Source organism: Pteropus vampyrus, unplaced genomic scaffold, assembly GCF_000151845.1.
Source record: "Pteropus vampyrus isolate Shadow unplaced genomic scaffold, Pvam_2.0 Scaffold15, whole genome shotgun sequence".
NCBI classification, from domain to species: Eukaryota; Metazoa; Chordata; class Mammalia; order Chiroptera; family Pteropodidae; genus Pteropus; species Pteropus vampyrus.
In genome coordinates this window covers 12300538-12316845 of record NW_011888796.1, presented here as the reverse complement: position 1 = coordinate 12316845, position 16308 = coordinate 12300538, and the positions used below count along the sequence as shown (strand labels likewise).

Genomic DNA, 16308 nt, shown 5'->3' with positions numbered 1-16308 from the left:
TGTTTTATGGAAGGTAGAAACTGACCAAGAAAGAGCATCTTCTACCAGGTTGGACTCCATTACCTTCCCATGATGCCTTGTGCTTCAGAAAGGATTATTAATTATTAAGGTTATTAACCCTTGAATGCAAAAGACCTAAGAGATGGTTTCAGCTAAGCCAAGTTAATAAATATCACATAATTTGAGTGCTTACAGAAAAAAACCCTAATTTTTCTACTTCGTTTTATTGGGAGTATTATTTTCTCTTCAACATATTATAAAGATTCACTAATTTCTAAAGTGTCTGAATCTTAAAATGATTTAGAATTATAATAATGCAAGTAGGCCTTATAAGTACATCAGAAAAGGGAGAGAAAGAAAGCTGTGGCTTATAGTTAATGACTGCTTCTGGAAACTATGCATTCATATAAATATTTGGTCAATTAAATTACTTAACTTAGTCAATGAATGGATATTACATATTCCCTGGTGCATACTGCATATATAACTATCATCGGAATTGCTATGAGACTATTCTAAACTTATCATATATCTCTATTATGTTCCATATGCCTTCCCGTAACTATTACTAAATGCTTTGGCCCCTTTCTTGCTAATACTTTTTTTTACAAACAGTCTTTCACCTGTGATGAGGTACAGGTCAATAACAACAAACATTGGGTACTCTACAATTTTCACTGGTCAGCCTTATAAACTTTTACATGAGTTTCTATAAGTAAGGTATAGTTTTCTGTGACCCACACTGATATAGTTAACACCTAGTACTTTGTACTAAGTAGTTTGTACATTGTTCTATGTATGTTATATATAATTCTCAAAAGGAGCCTACGGGGTAGCTACAGGCAGCCTAGGAAGAACACGAGGAGCAAGGGAGTTCACTTAAGCATTACTTGGAAATGTTTTATCTAAAATGTCCACATGCCGTCAGAAAAATATCTAAACAATGAAACAAAAATAAATTTGTTATAATTAATACTTTTTCATGTAATAATATTGGTTTCCTATCTATAGAAGACAAATTCTGTTCCCCTTCTGATTCCTGTACCCCCAAAATTGGTTCAAATTTTATCTACTAGTAAGGGAAGTGTAAATATAAATTTAAATCAACACTTTTCTTTTAGACCAGGCATAGCTAACTTGTTGGCCTTGACACCCAAATGCAGAGGCTCAATTAGATCACAAAAGTTTAAACAGCCACTGGAATGCTACCACTATTCTATGTAGGAACTTGAACTTTTTTTTTTTTTTTAATCTTTCATTACTACTGTTCAGAAAGTTTCCAGAAAGGTTTAAAAAAAAAAAAAAAGTAAAATGAGAAAAAGGTCAAAAGCAGTAAGTATACTAAGAGTCCCTCCACTTAAAGAAAGGCTGAAGAGACCATATTGGGAATGAACCTTCCTGAAAAGGTGTGAAAACTTAAACAATAAACAGAGAACTCATTACGTCAAAGTTACACGGGATTTTGTGAGAAGTGGTACATTATGGACAAAAAGCACTATTGTATTTTCACTGTAGCTCATATGAAGGCCTGGGACACCCACGGGATTGTATCTTGCAGAAAACTCTTTAGAGAAAGCTAAAATGAAGTTAAAATGGGTGTTGCTGTTTGAAAAAACTAAGTTTCCTTTCAGGTTAACTTCTGTAGGCCCTCGCTATTTCTCACTTGATTTATAATACTTGATTTATGATATTCTAATGATGTTCTCTAATTCTCCAATTCAACCTTTGTGTTGTCACTAATCACCCAAGTAATAGAGAATCTTCAACTGGTTGGGTCTCCTTTACTCACAGGATAAAGCCCAAACTCCTTAGCACTGCGTATCCATTCTTGTTCTTTTTCTTGCTACTCTCTCAAATGTGCCATTCACAGGCAGGTGGTCACTTCACGATCTCCTCCTGGTCCCTGACCAAACACCTCTGGCTCTGTGGTGGTCAAATCCAAACCTACTCTTTGTGTCTTGGCCCCTGCAGGTGCAGCCCTAATTTCCTCAACATGCCAGACAGTTTCATGCTTTTGTGTCCTTGCATATGTTACCTCACCTGGCCAGAATGCCCTTCCCTCCTCTCCTCATTTCTTCTGCCCTGATTCCCTTAGGACTTGGTCTTAAATTACCTGGGAAGCCTTCCTGACATCTTCACCCTCGTGTGGGTCAAATGCTCTTTGGCCACTGTATTCCCCAACTAGACTATGACCTGCTCTACCACTTTCTAGCTGAGTGACCTTGAACAAGTTCATTAATTTCAATGAGCCATTTCTTCGCATACAGAATGTTAGCAATAATTTGATGTCACTATGAAAAAATGAATGTGAAAAATCACTTTGTAAACAGTAAAAACTATGCAAGCATTAACAATTTTATCATAAGCCAAAAGAGTACACAGTATTCTAGGTGAATATAGCTCAGTTAACCTAAGCGTAAGATTCATCTCTTGGTTTCCAGTTCCCTCCCTCAAGGGTGCCTGGAATTTTATCCGACTTTTTGGCTAAGTCCTTGTAGTTCTATCTTCAAAGGAGAAAAGTCTATAGTGATGTCCAGGTTATTTGAAAAAAAGACTAAGTGGGAAGCTTCTGAATGATAAAGATGGTTCTTTTTTCCACCCTTTCTAATGCCTTCACAAGAATACTGGGTTATGCACATAAAAATACTTGGTAAAATGAAAGAGCTGAATGAATGAATGAATATAAGCATAACCTGTCTGTAGTGAGCTTATATATTCAAAAGGACTGATCTGACAGATCTCATTATGAATCTGGAATTGTGAAAATGGTAATAAGTGCCTTCAATGTCATCTTAAAGTGTAGTAAGAAATTAAATTTCCTGCTATGCTTATTTGATTTGATAAATTTTGTAATTGCTATTTTAGTGACTCATGCTTAACATGTTTTAGTATCATCAAAATCACTTATACAATTCAAGACCTACTTATTGACTATTTACTGCATTAAGCCCTATAAGAGTATAAAGATAAGGGCAAAGGACTCTACCCAGAAGATGCTAAACACATAGAAAGGAAGCTAAGTCATCTATATATAATTAATACAAGGCAGAATGTTGTAAGATGTATAGAGGACCTAAGGCTAATGACAATCAATGAAGATAGTTGAGTTAGGGCACTGGGCTCTAAAAATTAAAACTATTACAAATTATTGGTGGCCAATAGCTTCTGTTACTATAGAATATCTACTACATATTACATATGTAACATTTGTCACATGCCATGGCAGATATTTCTGATAGCCTTCCTCCTTAATCTAATTATATTATCTAATTGTATCGTTGACTAATGAGTAAGGACCCACCGCTAACAGTTACATCAGCCGTATGTGCCAAGCAGTTTCAAGCCCTTCGGGTGTATTATCTCATTTAATATCCACAACAGCCCTATAAGGTAGATACAATTATCCCTATTTTACAGATGAAGAAACCAAGGCACAGGTCTTATAATTTTTCAAGGCCAAGAGGCAAAAATCAAAATATGTAAACAAGGACCTAAGAGACAAAAACGAGTATTCCATAGAGTGAGTGAGCGGTTCCCACTTGCTAGAACTGCTTCACGGAGTGCTTTCCACTTCTCCCTAACGCACCCAGAGGGAACAACCTATTTCCTTTCCTTTCCCGCCCGGGATTATAATCCATAATTTAACTGCTGATTCTCATGCGGATCCTCTCAAACATTCCCACTCCAGAGGGTAGGCAGCTATTTAAATCACAGGCATTTGTGGGAAAATGAGACCGAATCAGATCCCTGGGCGAACAAAGCTCAGATAGGATCACGAAATTAAACCTTTCGGGCTGGGTATCCGTTTCTGGATCATCTCCAGGGGATGGAAGCAGCACCAGCTCACCCTGCAGGCGCTACCTGTACAGTATCTTCTCCTCCCAGTCCCCAGGCAGCTTGGGTTTTGCCATCTGCTGGTTTACCTTTCACCTACCGGCGCTGCCTGCACAATCTCCGTGCTCCGACCACCAGGCCTCATGCACCTCGCTCTCCGCAAATCCAAACCCACCCGGGTGCGTGTCGGCCCCTGCAGAGGCAGCCCGTCCCGCTCCCTCCCCCGGCCGGCTACTCACGGTTCCAGTACACCGGGTAGCATTCTCCTTGGGTCACATCCACCTCGTAGAGGCCGCCCCGCACACACACCCGCTCGATGTTCACCAGCTCCTCCATCTCGGGCTCGTGCCTTCCCGTGCGCGGGCAGAAGCCGCAGACGCGGTCCTCGTCGTCGTCTCCCCCTGAGCTGGAGGCCGGGCCGCACACATGGTCGCCGCCCGGGTCCTCGGCCTGGGGTCGACCGCCCGTGGCCTGCAGCAGGGTCCGGAAGGCGAGCTCGATGCGGAGCGAGTCGTAGCCGATGAAGGGCTTCCAGGTCTTCTTGTCCTCCTTGTAGAACCAGCGCACCTCCTCCGGGCCCAGCTCCGTCACCACCTCGTAGCGGTGCCGGGAGGCCGCGCCGGCCGGCCGGGTGCGCTTCCTCTCCCCGGGACCCCCTCCCGCTGCCCCGCCGCCCCCCGAATTCGACGGCACCAGTGGCGGCTGCTGCGGCGGGTGCAGGGACGAGGAGCTGCCACCGCCGCCGCTCTCGCCCTCGCTGTAGTAGCGCAGCGAGGAGCCTGACTCGGCTGAGCTGAAGTCATAGTTCTCGTCACTGAGGCAGGGGTCCAGCACCAAGTGGTGACCGTGGTCGTCTGTGCCAGGCGCCAAGTGCAGCGCCGGCTCCCCGCGGAAAAGGGCCAGGGGCACCTCGCCGTCGCCCGGGTCCCTGCCCGGCAGGTGGTCGAAGCAGCAGACGCTGCCACCGAACGCCGGCTCCGCATCCGAGCTCAGCTCCCAGGCGGCGGCGCCGCTGCCCCGGCCGTTATGCTCAGGGCTCCGCGGGGACTCGTGGCCCGGGAAATTCATGGTGTGGAGACGCTGCCGGCTGCCCGGCCCGGAGCGGAGCCGTGGCCCCCAGCGCTTCCGCTACACATTCAACGCCGCCGCCCTCTCCACCCGGAGTTTTTAATCTTTCAAATCCCGGCCGGAGCTACGGCGGCAACCGCGGTGGCTCCGCCCCCCATCCCCCGCCCCCGAGGCCGACGGCAGCCGCCGCGGCGTTCCGCGGTCCGTCCCATTGTCACGCTGCCCAACGTAGGAGGCGCTTGGCCCGGGCCCGCCCCACCGGCCGCGCGCGCCGCCCCGGAAGCCCGGTCTCCTGGGCGCCGCAGGCGAATCATCCCTATCGCTCGTCTCGCTGCTGGTGCGAGGTCAGCTCAGGGCACTTGGTCACTCGTCGGATTTGTCAATTCTTTTTCGCCTCTGCCTTCTTTTCCCTGCACATCTGCCTCGGCCCTCGCCCTTCTGGAAGTCAGAGCCCAGATGTGGAGAGGCTTTACAACAGTCATCCTTGCAATCTGGGTCATCGCCTCAAGGGTTTAATTAATTAAGATACAAGTCGAGAGAGTCCCTAGTAGTTGGATTCTACTGACCTTAGTTTTGTGACCTTAGGCCTGCCTATGGCCTCAGCTGGACCTTCCAATCACCTGGTTCTGCTCCTACTAGAATTGGCCCACAGGAAGACAGTCCGCCTCATACCTTCTGATTCTTGTGGTTGGCATCACCATTCCTACTCAAATTCAAGTCTAAACCTCCCTTCACATGCAAGTGTATATTATTGCTTATCTTTTAGTGCTTATTTCCTGTTTTCTCAACCTGATTGCAAGGTCCTTGATTGAGACCAAGTCTATATGCCTCAACCTCTCCCCCATAGTGGGTACACAGTGTTGATTATAATGATGGCAAATCCAGCGAGTTGTGATAGAAAGATTATTAGATTGAAAGCCAGAAAACAACTAGGCTCTAGACTTTTGCTAACTAAACACAAGCAAGTCACTTATCTCTTTGATGTTTTGGTTTCCTCATCTGTAAAATAGTCATGATTGGACCAGATGATCTTTAAAGTCTCTTCTAGCAATGGGAGTCTGTGACCTTCAAGGTTTCTGCCTGTTCTTTACGTATCTCTGATTCTGTAGCTCATTTTCTGGGATCAGATTGAATGCTGAGGTTCGCCTGCTTGGTTTTTTTCGTATTACAAGAAAAGTTTTATAACTCCATCACTCTGTGTTGAGAGTCCAGAGAAAAACATTCTCCAAACTCAGTGTTTGCAATTCAAGAGCAGACAGTATTCAAGTATTCATTGTTTCCACCCCACCCCACTTGTAGAATCAGATTTGTAGGACAGTTTTTATTGCTTCTGGAATGTAACCTGTCAGAAATTAAGTCATTATTAAGCAGTACTGTCTCAAGCTTGTACAGGATCTGTGAATGAATTTGAAAAAAAAAAAATGGCTTTGCTTCCTAAGGGCAGTTACAGAGCCAGTGTTCATGGACTGGATTTCTGCCCCAGTTTGTGCTCTCGGCTGCATTATCTTGGCTAGATAAGCAATGAACAACCTGCCCAACTGGACACTGCAGCCCTGACTCAAAGCATCAGAGATCTTGTTTCCATTTAGATTGCTTTTTGGGTATATGCTAATCAAATTCTTCTCCAGTATTTCTATTGACAATGTGCAGAATACGAAATTGGGTATGAGCTTTCATCTGTTTACTACTGATGAAAGCATTCATTCTATAGTGTTCTGATGGTCACAAATATGGTGGGAATCTCTGTGCTAGTTTCTGATACAAAAGAGCATGGGAGAGATTTCATTCCTTCTTTAAGCACCTTAAAGCCTAGTTGAAGGGGGGTACAGAAAACTAAACAGATACATTATAGTACAGTGTGAAGAGTACTATGAGGTTGATTTAAAATAAGAGATATTACAATATTTAAAGTATTTCTATCCCTTTATAGTTCTCAATGGAACCTAACCTACCTGTACTGCTATCTGGTCAGATTATTTTAGCCGAATTTTAACTATGGCAATTTCTGATATTTAAATGTTGTGCTTATTATGTTATCTTGAAAAGGTTATCCTCTTGTGGCCCATTGTGTAAGACCACACTCTTTTATTAGCATGATCATTTTTGAAGAAGATATTGATCCTCAAATATGATTTTTTAAAAAAGAACAACAATAAACAAACCACAATGCAGTTGGAGGTGAGGACCCCAGATTCTCTCTGGACCTGGCTATCTCGGTCTAGACCTTTGGTGAGGAGAGATGTTAATCAGTGTTTGTGGGAGGCGAGATTGCTTCTGCCCCTTGGAAATGAGCTGGGGCTAGAAAGACAGATCCAAGTAGCCAGCCCCATGCTGACAGTGAGTAAAAGATATTTGAATGTATAATATATAACTTCATTTAACTGTATGTGTTTATTTCCTTGTTGTTCCTTAGCCATATCAAGGCAAAGGCCCCAAAGCCTCTCTCCTCAACTATTTTTTCTGCTTTAAAAAGTCATCCTTTATCTGATTCTTCCTGCTGCTACTCTCTTACTTTTGCTTTCTAGAGCATCTTTCAGGTCATATGATTCTGACAAGAGGGAGAAGGAGTCCTCTGTTCCAGTCCCCACCTGTTGAAACAGGTGTCAGGTGGCTCCTCATCACTCTATATCATTAGTGCATGCAATTGACACAGCAATATATGAACTTCCATGGTTGTATGTAAAGTGTTCTATTGTATTTTACTAATTACCCAAGACCAAGCCTCTTTCATTTAAACCAAATAAGTATGATTGATTCAGACTTCTGGCATCTGTGGACTTATGCTGTTGCAATAACCAGGTGAATGTGGAACCAAACCTGAGTGGTTGGTGCCGGACAATAAAAGAGGCAAAGCCACATGGTTTGTACTGTAGAAGACTATATAGCAGCTCATTTGCACATCCTGCCATCCTCCTTTCCCCTGCTGGCATATGGCAGGGGCTATCCAGCAAGCAACAGCCATCTTCCCCTCCCCACTTCTCCAAAGTTACATGATGCAATTTTGTGCAACCTTTCTCTTTTTTTCTCCCATAAAGATTGTCCTTGTTGTTCATTTTAACCGCTTTTCTGCCTGCATAAAAATATTAGAGGTAGCCTAATGCCATGTAATTTATTCTGAGCCAATAACCCACACCTGCATTTGAAATGGCTTTGATTAAATATATGATGGAATATTTAGAATGAAGAAAGAAAGCAGTTATATAACCATACCATCATCCGTTGTATCTCTTGTTTGATAAGCCACCCACTACATTTTAAATTTTATTTTACTTTTTATTTTTATTATTATGATTTATCTAGTTTTTTAAAATTAGAGTGTCTTAGTCTGTTCGGCCTGTTAAAACAAAATACCATAAACTGAATGGCTTCTAAACAACAAATATTTATTTTTCACAGTTCTGGCCTAAGAAATTAAAGATTATTGTGCCAGTAGATTTGGTGTCTGATGAGAGCTTCCTGGTCATATTTTCATTGGGTCTTCACGTGTCAGAAAGAGCTAGGGAGCTCTGTGAGGCCTTTTGTATGAGGGCCCTCATGAACCAATCACCTTCCAAAGGTCCCAACTCCTAATACCATCACTGTGGGGATTAGGATTTCAACGTGTGAATTTTTTTTGAGGGGGGGACACAAACATTCATACCAGAGAGTGTCTTCTTTGGTGCATAGACTAAATGGGAAGATGACCTAGACAGAAGTAGGGAACATTCATTGATATGTATTAGATGTCTACTAAGTTTCAGGTACTATACTAAGACTTACAGTGAAGCATTCACAGTCTAGAGGTTTCTTTAAATAAATCCCATAATGCCAACTTTTTATTCTTATGAGGAATATAATGTAATGCCAAAATGACCACAAGAGCCATTCTTTCACTAAACACAGATCAACAGAGGAAGCCAAATTACAACCAAATGGTAGCTAGGCAAGCAGAAATACAATAGGAGTATGTAATGAATAAAGTCATTTATGTTTCTGTTTATTCATTCAACAAATATTTATTGTCCAGTGCTATTTTGATAATGGTTCGTTTTTATTTTTATGTTTAAATGAAATCATACTTAAAATGTAGAGTTATCAAATGCATTTACTTTAAGATTTGTAAGAGGTCTGCTCATAAAACTGTACATACCAAAATCCCATAATTTTTAAAATATTCCTTCTGGAAATAAAGGTCAGTGGTGTTGAAGATATATATTCAAATGGAAGAAAATATAAATCAATACAATATTGATGCATACTCTATGGAGGCAGCCACAAAATCTTCATCAGCTTATTTATAACAAAGAGAAGATTTGGCTATATTCCTGACCTTTCATTGTAAAAAAGTGAGTTAGATGGTAGCACAGGCTGCTGTGAAGTCCACATTATGCATCTATCGTAGATGCATTTGATGACTTTTATGCTCCAGGATTTTTTCTTGTCTTATCTCAGAGATAAACTGAAAGTACATCTTTATTCGCAAAATATATAGTATATAACTAATGTAGGCCTTCACCAAAAAGTAATTGATAATCATAGTATTGTGCTGAGAAAGACTTAGTAGCATCTTGTATATGTATAGTTTATTCTGATTTTCATATAACATGTGAAAAGGAAAGAAAAAAATGCTATGTTTCAATAGGGATTTTCACTAGTTCATCTCTGGGTAATTTGCTGAGTTTTTAAAGGACTGAATGGCAGAATCGATTTGCTGTTTTTGCAACTGCTGCTTAAGAAAGCATGTTTATCCGTAAGTCAGCATTTCGAATGTAAGATTTCAGCTTGAACAATATATGATTCTGGACTCACAAGTTCAGAAGCCCCTTCTGCAGGATCTCCCACTGGCTTTTTGAGCCATACTAGATAGCCATTATGGTTGTATCATTAATAAATTAAACTAAGATAGAAGGAAAACAAAGTTCTTCAGAAATTTAGTCTTCTTTAAGACTAAAGCTATATTTTAAATATAAGAAATAACAATGGCCTTGCATTTTTAACTTATTTTCTTCTTAAGTTCAAATTCAAGCTAATTCTTTCTTCTTAACTTCAGATTCAAACTAATTCTTAATCACCGAGACCTAACAAACAGCCCTTCATCTGATTATTTACATTACTTAACTTCTCAAGTTAGAAATGATAAACCTTGATTACTCACACTGTTCTTCTAGGTTAGAAACTGTAATCCACAAATGCTCTTCAGATAATTTTTAATGAAGACATTAGAAACAGTGTATTCATTTCCTAGGGCGGCCATAACAAATTTCCACAAACTGTGTGGTTGAAAACAACAGACATTTACTCTCTCTCAGTTTGAATGCTAGAAGTCCCAAATCAAGGTATTGTCAGGGCTGGTGTCTTCTGAGGCTCTGAGGAAGAAACTGTTTCATGCCCTTCTCCTAGCTTTTGATGGTTGCCGACAGTCCTTGGTATTCACATTCTTCGGTTATAGCTGCATGACTCCAATCTCTGCCTCCATCATCACATGGCCTTCTTCCTTCTTTGTCTTCCTCTGTGTGTCCTCTCCTCTTCTTACAAAAGACACTAGCTTTTGGGCCCGCTCTAATCCGATGTGACTTCATCTTAATTAATTACATCTGCAAAGACTCTATTTCCAAAAAAAGGTCACATGCTAAGGTTCCAGGTGGCTAAGAATTTTGAGAGGACACTATTCAATACACAATAGATAGTGAATGTGAATATGCAAGCACAAGTGTTTAAACAACCTTTTAAACATATGAACGATTACTAGATTAATTTTTGCTTGGAGCACTTTTGCATATTTAAATGAAAATGAAAATCATAAATACAGACGCAGGAGTTCAACCTTCTGAATACAGAAAAGGTATTGCACAAAGGAGATTTTGTAATATGTTTACTACAGTAAAGTCAGTGATTCATTACCAAACAAATACTATTTGACAGAGGTAGCTTAGGAAAAGGTGCCTTTTGACTCATTCAACTATTTCCATTCATCTATCCATCCAATTATCTATTCATTCCCTCAGCTTCAAAAAGAATTTAAGGCGATTTTGAGAAATACATTCAAAATAATGAATGTAAGTGAGAAAATTGGAGAAAGGGGACAAGTGAGATTAAAAAAATAAGAAGTCGGGGAATAAAACATACTAGGTAAAGTTCCATATATTAGCAAAATAGAGATGGGCCACCACTTGGCTCGGAGTTTTCTACTAGATTAGTTATGTGATCCATAGTCTTAATTAGATTAAACAATTGGTTATTGAAATTCTTTCTATGTAAACAAGGAAATAAAGCATTATTCAGCAAAGGGAATTACTTATTTTCATCTTTAGAATTCTACATGATAAATATATTATTGTAATACTTTTCTATCAATATTCTCTGAGATTTCTCAGATAAGTCGTAGATTTTCTACAAAACATTTTTGGGGGGAGGGGAATGAGAGAATCCTTCTTAAACCTTAACTGACAGACAGTACTAGAAAATATAACTCAAACTGTATTATCCTTGTTTTGAAAACAAAATGATAGTAACAAACAAAACCAAAAACCAAAAACAAAACTATCTTGACGCTGGATTGAAAGTAGAATGGTTAAATAATCTATTGTACATCTATGACTATGGAACACTATGCAAAGAGCAGTTAAAAAGAATGTACTGGCACAGAAAGATCTCTACATTATTAAGTGAAAATAGCAAGTTACAGAAAAATGACCTGTGGTTTGATCTTATTTTTACATTAAAATGCAAACAAACTCACACTCCATATGTGTATATGTTTGTAGATATTCACCTACATATATAAATCATTGATAGAACTTTGAAAGAAAAAGCTGCAAGTTACCCACATAGTTACTTCTGGATGGTGGGGAGGAAATGAAGTCAGACCTTAAATTCTATATTATTTGAACTTCATAGGATTAGGATACATTTGTATGTTATTTGTATAATTAAAAAAAAAACTTTTAAAACAAGCGAGATAAAATGGAGAATAATATTGGTTAGTATTGACTACTCCCACCAGTGTTAGAGATTTCTCTTCTCTGCATCAATCTAGTTGATTAGCATTTTTAAAATAAACTCACTGTCCACAGATGTCATAGAAACCACACATAGGTTGCAGACAGATCTAGGTTCAATTCTTAGTCATGTCAACGACCATGTGAGCTTTGAACCTCAGAATCATCATCAGTTATGTGAGAATAATGACAATGCTCGCCTCACTTTGTGCAGTAAAGATTATTTAAGACAAAATGAAATAATGTATATGAACGCTCTTATGGGGCCTCCCGCTATTGTTACCCGCCATAGCTGGCAGCAAACTCACTACACAACAGAAGACCTCCCTATGTTTCAAAAAGTTTCCTTTTTTTTTTTTTCTGTCCTTGCTAGCCCTGTGATTCCTCAACCACTTAACCTTTTTCTTCTCGGAACTGTTGGCTAATCCACACAGTGATCAAGGAAAGAGATTCAACCTCTGTCATTAAAGGGCCTGTAATACTCATAACCTCTTCTCCAGAGCTGTTCACAAATCCATTTTGGCTTTGCTACCTTAGTGCAACTCCTTGGAGAGGTCATAGGCCTGAATTTTAGGTAACATGGTGTCCTTGTTGCAACTCTGCCCTCTCCCCTACCTAATACTGCTGGTCTTCTTTTTTTATTTTATTTTTTTTTATGCGGGGCAACCCTTGGTTGACCTCACAGATTGCAAGGACCTTGTCAGCTTACAATTTCTTATTTTTATTTTTTACACTTACAGCACCTCGTCTTCCTAGGTGGTCTCCCATCATATTACTAACCAGGCTCGATCCTGCTTAGCTTCCGAGATCAGATGGGGTCGGGCTTGTTCAAGGTAGCATGGCCTAGATCAAGCCTTCTTAATACGAGTTACACAGTGTGGGGGGTTAAGAGCTAAAATTGAGCACACTCTCCAATGTGCTTTGAAATCTTTCAAGGAGTCCAGGGATCCACAAGATTTTTTAGCATCTACAAACTTCTGATTTGAAGGCTTAGTAGTCTGAGTCAGAGGTGAAAACGTGGAAGTCATTATTATAATTCTCAGGGAGGAAAAAGACGCAAATAGAATTTTCTATCTTTTTAAAAAATTTTATTTTGTTATTATTAGTTTCAAGTATACAGTATAGACATTTATATAGTTTATGAAATAATCCCCCTAAGCGATTAGTCTCGCTTCCCTCTGGCTCTACACCCAGCCATTACATTACTGCTGACTGCATTCTCTATGCCATGCTCTCCATCTCTGTGACCATCTATCAACTACTAATTTGTACAATAGAATTTTATTTTCAGTGGCATCTTTCAGCTTCTTTAAATAATAGTCAGGCAATATTTTCCTACCAGTAAAATGAAGGACAATTGAAATAACCTCTCTCTCTCTCAAGGAGTATTAGTTATTAAGGGAAACTGACAAAAGATCAACTCAAATAAATAAATATATATCATATGTCTATTAAGTGTAAACCAAGAACTGTATGAGAGACAGAAATTATAGTCCAGTAGGAAAGATAGACAATTAAACATATAGTTGTTTGGTTAAAAGGAGTCATGAGAAGAGCTTGGAAGTTTGCTGTTGCAGCACTTAATGTGGATGCACCACTCATCTGTGAGGGCAAGTATGGGGATGTTCAGTCCCAGAAACTTTCCCAGAAAAAGAGATGCCTAAAGCAGAACCTGAAAGATGAATAAAAGGTAGCTGTAAAAAGGATAGAGGTGGGGTGCAAAAGAATATTCCAGGTAGAAAGAATCAAGAAAGATTCAAAGAACTAGCAGATAGTGGAGCAGGAGAGATGAACAAATACAGATTATTAGAAAAGCTAAACAATATAAAATAATAATCATATAGATACTGTAGACATCTAATGTATTTTAAAAAATGAAAAGTTATTTTATGAGTACTTCTTTGAGATGATCACATCACATTGTATTTAAATAATGGGCTTAAGTCCCTAGCAATGATCAGAGACATGACCTTCCTTAAATCGACCCGACTGTAAGCACTGTGATAGCTGCATAATCTAGTTCTGAGCCTTGCACATAATTGCCACTCAATCTGTATTACTTAACTAGGGCAAATCCAGGTACTTATTTCATTTGTGATCTGTATTGACCCTATCATTATTTTTGCCTGGTCCCACCAGGGGCTCATCTCTGTAAGTCATTGTTGGGCTTTTGATGGGGAGGGCGTTGCAAAGCTCAACCTGCTTTAAAATATTTGCTCAGTCGGTCTGCCATGGTGGGTTCTTCCCTCCTACCTGGTCTGACATACACCCACATCTTGAAGCACTTTCTTGAGTTATATAATAAAAGGTAGGAGCATTGTTCTTATCTGTGTATCCTTAAAATGTGTGCAATTGGTATGGTCAGGTCTTTCGCTAAGTATAAATGAGGTCATATTAAAGTTTTACTGCCCAAATTATAACTTGGGCCTCCACTGACTTGATTGCTAGTTAAATATTTCCCAAATATTTTCTGTTGTACCCCAAAAAGATGACTTATATCAACTCACAATCTGTTCTCTGCACTACTATAATTATTCTGGTCCACCATGTTTCTTTTCTCCTGCTCTGGCAACACTGTGTCTGCCCATGGCATCCAAGTAGCTTGAAAGAAGCTTGCTGTTGCCTTGCTAATGGTGCTGTCCCTTCCCAATATTGGTCGTGGCCTTGCCTAGGTGCTGTGCTCTGAATCCCCCTAAGTCTCCACCATCCAGGTGTCAGAACAGTGCCAGGCTGAGTTGGAAGGAAAGGAAATTAGTTCTCTTCCCAGTTCTGAGCCACACCTTTCACCTTGAACCTGGAGCACTGCTACTCTGCCTAGAGTCGCAAACTTTCCCCTTTAAACTCTCCCTTCAATTTTCAGTCCCTACAGTCAACTCTTAGCTCCACTTCCCCATCTATGTATCCTCTTCCCCTTCCAACGTAAAATCTCAAAAAGCCTCAAGGACAAAGCTTAGAGTTAACCAGCACAGAACATTATGTGATCATATCGAAACATCTAGCATTTGTTGTCAAGTTAATACATTAACAAGATCAAGCATCCTAATAGTTGTTCCCAAAAACAGAGAGTGGTGTCCTCCAAAGGTGAAGAAAAAAGTCTCTACTTCTGAGTACAAAAGAAACTGCAATTCTTAAATGACATCTTCCTTACTCACATTCACCCAGGTTTCAAAAATCTTAAAGCCCAGGCCTAGTTAGGACACCTGAGCCCAAAGGAAGCTGAGCCATCTGTAAGGAAAAAGATAGCACTTTTCTATTAGCCCAATAGATTCCCAATAGTTTGTTAGATTGGTAAGGGCACAAAGGCACAAAACTCTTAAGACCAGTCAATGTCAATGTATGAAGTAGCTGGGACTAGAAAACTCTGCGTAGTCCTATATGAATCTGGTAGAAAACACGAAGGGCAGAGGGTAAGAGGGAAAGCTTACAAAATGAAATTCTAGATGTGAATTGTGTGGAAGACAAACTCAGGCCTGATGAATTAAACTGTAAATGTTTTGACTTCCTAAATCATCAATAAGTTAATATCATTAACAAATTCTGAAAAAATTGTCATAAATATGACTGACATAGATTACAAATCTTTATAAAGAATTCCTAGTCATAGATTGGAAAAATTAATAAGCCCCCATCAGAAAATTGGGCAGAGTTATGAATAGAAAATTCGCTAAAGAGGAAATGAAAACTTAAAAAATGGTTAAAATAATAAGATAAAAGGTTCATCTGGCACATGAACAAAATAAAACTATATAAATATATACATAGTAAAACAATAATTGCATGCCACTTTGTGCCAAGTAAACTTTGTGCCAGGTCACTGAGGACCTGCTATACCATGGTCATGAGGCCAGAATTTATTCTGTAATTGGAAGACATTGACAGATTTTTGAGCAGTAGAGTAACATCATCTTAGTTCTCTCTCTTTTTTAAAAAGGAAGATTAATTAATCAATGGGGTATAGGATGAATTAAAGAAGATGAGATTGCTTGCCACAATTATAAAAATGAGGAAACAGTTCCAGAAATGGTCTGTGTAGGCATGTTGTTGGAGATCTAGCTTTGGAAAAACCCATGAGAAAGGACTGAATTATGCATTGACTTCTTCCATCCATTATTCTGTCTCTCAGCAGACCTTGTTGCCTGATAAGTGATGCTAATGTATCATAAGACTGTATAAATTGATATCATAAAAGAACAGCTCTGAACTCATTTTTCAAATTAAACAGAGGTGTCCTTTTAAAGAATTTTGTCTTTCCACAAAAGTTAAGAGGCAAAAGCATAAAAATTAGGGGATTTCCATTTTCAGAAACTGCTTTTTCTTTCTTTTTTTTTTTTTTTTTAACATCCATGACCCACAAGAAACAATTTTCTCAGCCTTCTTAAAACAGTTGTGCCATTCATTTTTAAGGGGCATGCTTCATTGCAAAGATAGT

General features: G+C 39.7%; 1 protein-coding gene across 4 annotated transcripts in view; it reads right to left on the bottom strand.

Annotated features, from left to right (window-relative positions):
- DDHD1 (DDHD domain containing 1) overlaps positions 1–5093 on the bottom strand; it is a 77221-nt gene extending 72128 nt beyond the window's left edge. Inside the window, exon 1 of one of the 4 annotated variants that reach the window (XM_011385373.2) lies at positions 4074–5093. In XM_011385373.2, the coding sequence (XP_011383675.1) occupies positions 4074–4902 (829 nt within the window). In that variant the 5' untranslated portion in view covers positions 4903–5093. The remainder of the gene's footprint in view (positions 1–4073) is intronic. The other 3 variants (XM_023527238.1, XM_023527239.1, XM_011385371.2) reach the window with 3 other exon arrangements.
- Positions 5094–16308: the final 11215 nt, after the last annotated feature.